The sequence below is a fragment of the Acanthisitta chloris genome, unplaced genomic scaffold (genome assembly GCF_000695815.1).
Source record: "Acanthisitta chloris isolate BGI_N310 unplaced genomic scaffold, ASM69581v1 scaffold15626, whole genome shotgun sequence".
Taxonomy (NCBI): domain Eukaryota; kingdom Metazoa; phylum Chordata; class Aves; order Passeriformes; family Acanthisittidae; genus Acanthisitta; species Acanthisitta chloris.
This window is the reverse complement of record NW_008677736.1, coordinates 9640-14725: the sequence shown is the minus strand read 5'-3', so window position 1 is coordinate 14725 and position 5086 is coordinate 9640. Positions and strand designations below refer to the sequence as shown.

At 38.0% G+C, this 5086-nt stretch overlaps 1 protein-coding gene across 1 annotated transcript; it reads left to right on the top strand.

Moving 5' to 3' along the window:
• Positions 1 to 400: 400 nt before the first annotated feature.
• Positions 401 to 4312, top strand: NIPBL (Nipped-B homolog (Drosophila); the record flags this gene model as incomplete). Its single annotated transcript, XM_009076637.1, has 3 exons — positions 401 to 416; positions 2690 to 2856; positions 2986 to 4312. Coding segments are annotated over exons 1-3 (1510 nt in total), but the record flags the coding sequence as incomplete, so codon positions are not given.
• Between the last annotated feature and the right edge of the window lie 774 nt (positions 4313 to 5086).

Genomic DNA, 5086 nt, shown 5'->3' with positions numbered 1-5086 from the left:
GATATTTTCATATCCTTGGGACAGCTTTTTGCCCAAGATCCAGAAATCTCATAGAGGCAAAAGAGTAGTGATGACGTCTGGGCATGCCCTGAAAATAACAAGGCCATCTAGGAAGACAAAACTTTGAAGGTGTCCCTTTCTTCTCAGATAAGATGTCAAGTTACTAAAATATCGGTATTCTGTTTGTCAAGAGAAATGAAGAAGTTGCATCAGAAGAACTGTGTATTTAGAGGGATTATGTATGCCAAGTTATGATCTACTTATGTGTTCTCAACTTACAATTTGACATTTTGGATGATGAAGAACAGCAGCATGTTGAACCTGGTCACGTACAGAAGTTCAAGCAAGAAAATTGGTCCTACTTGAATTTTTTTGGTTGTTTAATCTTGGAGCCTTCAGCATGAGGGCTCTGAAAGGTGAGTTTTGGTTGATCCAGCTACAGCTGCTTAAGGCATCACTGCTCCTGGCCATTTGCTCCTATAGCAGGCACAAGAGAGAGAAACAATTTCTTGCTCTTAACTGACTCATTCAGCCTGGTAGGTTAATGCAAACAGTCTTCACTACTGCCTGAAGGTGATGCATTGGACAGTGAAATGCACTTGTGGAAATATGAACGCAAGTTCTGTTCTGTTACAAGTGATAACCTCAGTTAAAGGAATGGGGCAGATAATAAGTAACAATAATGTCTTAAAGACTACTGTTAGGTTTACCATCAGAGCTTTACAGGACTTTTTCAGCGTGGCTGGCATGTCTGGATTAAAATAACAAAGCTGACCAACTTGCTCCTAAGAACACAAGTTTCTCAAGTTATGTTTCAAAATGTAAACAGTTTTCATTGAGAAATAGGGCAATGATGTGTGCGGATGTATGTATATTTGTTTTAATCAGTAGTGTAAGGGAATTTGTCTGTGTAAACCTTCACATGAATCCAGCAATTGCTGTAGTACAGAAAAAGCAAAAATCTGCATGCTAAAAAGCTACACCTTTGATGTGGCAAATTTAATTTGCTTCACATGTCTATCATAAAGTTGTCAGTCATTCCTACAGGTTTTAGTTGAACTTTGCAAAGTTTTTTTTATCTGCAGTTGACCAGTTTCTGCATGGAATTTATTACATCTGTCTCTACTGTCTTCCAGTCATTAAATCTTGCACAAAATGTTGGAGTTTTAGAGAAGTTAGAGATATCCAAATGGACTTGAGGATGAAAATTACGGGGACAAAAGCCTATTCACATCACTGGAATTGACCATGTTACTACCTGTAATTGTGCCCTAATTTTGATTTTGGAGATGATCCTTGAAAGTTTTATTTCTTCTAAGAAAAATTTAGAAGAAATTGGAAGTCATATGTTGTAATTCTGGTTTACAATTGCAGAGGGGTGTGGGGGGTTTTATCACTGGAGTTTATTTCACTATTTCTTGATTGCATTGTCCTTATCATTCATTCTTCTGCTCAAAGAAAAGGGAGCTGGCTCATTGCATCTGGTGATGAGGCACCACAAATCTAGGCACTATATGTGGTACTTTGTGTTGCATTTGTGGTCTAGGCATTTTGACAGTAGATCTATGTTTAGTCATTCCTTAGAATCATATTCCCTGGTTGCAGAGAAATTTTTTTTTGGACAAATTATACAGTGACAGTTGAGATATGAGAATATAAGCCTTAGTGCAGGTAGGACTTTTAGTTTTCATGGCAGAAATTAATTTTAGTTTAGAGATGCATGTTGCTGGTATGAATAGGTTGTAGTTTCAATGACTAGATTAGAGTTTTTGAATACTTCCATGTGCTTCTTATCTCTACTAATTCTTCCAAATTACAATGTGTGTGGTTGGCTCACTTTTTTTTTTTCTGTATGTGTTCCTAATGTTTTTTAGTGTAAACTGAAAGGCTTGTTGCAGAGTTGGGCTCTTGACAGAAAATTGTCACTGAACCTTTTTATTTGATCTATGAAAAGCTTTATGAGTGCAAGGGAAAATACTGAAGTTTATAAGTGTGTAGTGTCCTCCCACCTAATATGTATGTGTTAAGTTATAGACTCCAACTCTTAGTATACTGCTTTGCTTCAAAGAGAAGCATGGAGTGGTGGAGTTACTTTACCGATTTTGTTCATTGTTTGTGTGTTCCCTGTCTAAAATACGTGTGAAGTCCAACTGATGCACTGAATCAAGTAGGAAAAATCTCAGTCTCAATCATTGCAGATCCTTGCTTAGCTCATGTATAATGAAGCAGGTTGAATCTGCCAAAGATAATCTTTAGTAGTAGTACTTCTCAAAAAGTAGTCGTGGAGGTGCACCTTAACTTTGTCATTTCAGACTTCTGCTTTAAGTGTAATTGAGTAGTTTGGGGGTTTTAAAACATTTTTATGGTCTTTATGTATTGCAGCTGCTTTGTTAGGTGGTTCTCTTGGGAATTATGCAGGGCCTTTGATCTCATATGTTTTGAGGGTGGGTTATTTTAATGATTAATTGGCATCTGTGGTAGGCTGACTGTGAATTATAGTCTGCATACATTAAAAAGCATTAGCTAGAGAAATCCTATTCTGGCATTTAAATTTTGTGGCACTTGGTATGTGTGTGCACATACATGCTGAGGGGGATTGATTGGTGGGAGTGGAGGGGAATGGACATTCTTGTGTGGACATTTATCAGTCTTTATATGTAATTTGTGATTTTTCTCGTTTAACTTGCAGATAAGCCTCTGAAGAAGCGAAAACAAGAAAACAAACCGCAGGAGGCTGGAGGTGCTACTGGAGGAAATAGGGCAGCTTCTCAGGAGACAGGCTCTGCAGGAAATGGGGCAAGGCCAGCGCTGATGGTTAGTATTGATCTGCAGCAAGCAGGAAGAGCAGACTCTCAGGCAACAGTAACTCAGGATTTGGACACCATCAAAAAACCTGAAGAAATTAAGCAGTATAACGACGGGTTTCTGTGTATTCCCCTGATGGTTAGTATTGATCTGCAGCAAGCAGGAAGAGCAGACTCTCAGGCAACAGTAACTCAGGATTTGGACACCATCAAAAAACCTGAAGAAATTAAGCAGTATAACGACGGGTTTCTGTGTATTCCCCAAGAAGACACTGTTGGAGTTCTTAAATTTAAACCTGAAAACCATCCAGAAATTTTCAGGAAAAAGTCAGACTTTGAAGGTCAAAAGATGGATATCCAGCAAAATGAAAACAGACAAATAGAATTTCAGCAAAATGAGAGCAGACGGTTGGAAAGTAAACACAACGAGAGCAAACAGTTAGAAGTGAAACATGAAAGCAAGCATGAAAGCAGACAAATGGAAGTGAAGCAAAATGAGAACAGACAGACAGAATCAAAACAAAATGAGAGCAGGCAAATGGAGATGAAACAAAATGAGGGAAAACAAAATAATGGCAAACAGGAAATAAGACAGAGGCCTGAAACACCAAAACAGAAGAGTGAAGGCAGACCTGAAACACCAAAACATAGGCATGATAATAGGAGAGACTCCAGTAAACCATTGTCAGACAAGAAAATTGAAATATCTAGGCATAAACTAGATGTGAAATCTGATCCTTCAAGGGTGAAACCTGATCCCACAAAACAGAGACCTGATGGGCGTTCAGTTTCTGACACACCGAGGCGTGACCATGATAGCCTTAAACAAAGATCTGAGGACAGGGGGGAGTCAGAGAGATACAGAGGAGATCCATCCAAGATTAGAAGGCCTGAATATTTGAGATCCTCAAACAAAAATGAACATGATTCTAAGCATGGTATTAAATCTGATGGTTCAAAACCTGAGAAATTCGAAAGGAAACATAGGCACGAGTCTGGTGAATCAAGGGAAAGGTTTACTTCTGGGGATCAGAAATCAAGACCTGACAGCCCTCGTATTAAACAGGAAGGTAAAGGGGATTCTAGTAAATCAAGACCTGATAAACCAGGTTTCAAGTCACCCAACAGCAAGGATGAACGAAGGACAGATGGTAATAAGAGTAAAGTAGATAGTAATAAAGCACATGCTGACAATAAAGCAGAGTTTCCCAGTTATTTGTTGGGGGCAAGATCTGGCGCATTGAAACATTTTGTCATTCCAAAAATCAAGCGTGATAAAGATGGAAATGTTACTCAGGAGTCAAGGAAAACTGAATTTAGAGGTGAACAGAAGGACAAAGTAGAGAAGATGGGGCTAGTTGAAGATCTAAATAAAGGAGCTAAGCCTGTAGTTGTCCTTCAAAAGCTTTCTTTGGATGATGTGCAGAAATTTATTAAGGACAGAGACGATAAATCAAGGAGCTCTTGTTTTAAACCTAACAAGAACAAGTCATCCAAATCCAATAAAGGTAAGATTTATTTTTTTTTTACATTAATTGCATTCTACCTTTTACACTCGTGTTCTTGTAGCTTTTCTGCTTCTGTGGTTAGAAATTAAATGCAGATATTTGATAGTTAGTTTATATGCTTGCTTGTACAGTGATTTTGAGGAATAACGTGAAACTAAGGCCTTGTCATTGTTGGAAATTTTGCTATGAATGTACCTGAAATGCTGTAATTATTTCAGTGCAAGTATCCAATGTGGGAACACTTAAATTATCTTAAGCGGTACTTCAGCTGCATTGGTTCAACCTGGTAATTTTTCTAGTGATGTATAACTGCTGTATGTATGATTTTAACTCGTTTAAGTGTGTCTGTATAAGGGTCTGGCAGTACTGTGACTAAACAGAGTAGCTGGAGAGAGTGGTGGGAAATGCTATATCAACAAACCCTAATACTATTTTATGATTTTCATTTGAAATGGGTTTTTCCGAGGCATGTTTTGACAGTGGCAATGAGAACAGATTTGCAGAGTACCATCTGCCTCTTTTACACTATAAATACAGATCCATTGAGAAGTTTCCGTGCTTGAGACTGTGTGACAGTAAGCTTACAAAAAGGTTCTGTCTATAAGAGAATTCAGGCATTGTCCCAAGGGTCCATTATTTGCAGGAAGAAGGAAGCCAAACAATTGGGTGACATTTTCAAATTAGTAATATGGACAGGAAATAATTCAGAATAGTTCAAAGGTTTGATATTTGGCTGATTGTCTTTTCTGCAGATTTAACACTTTAAAAAATATG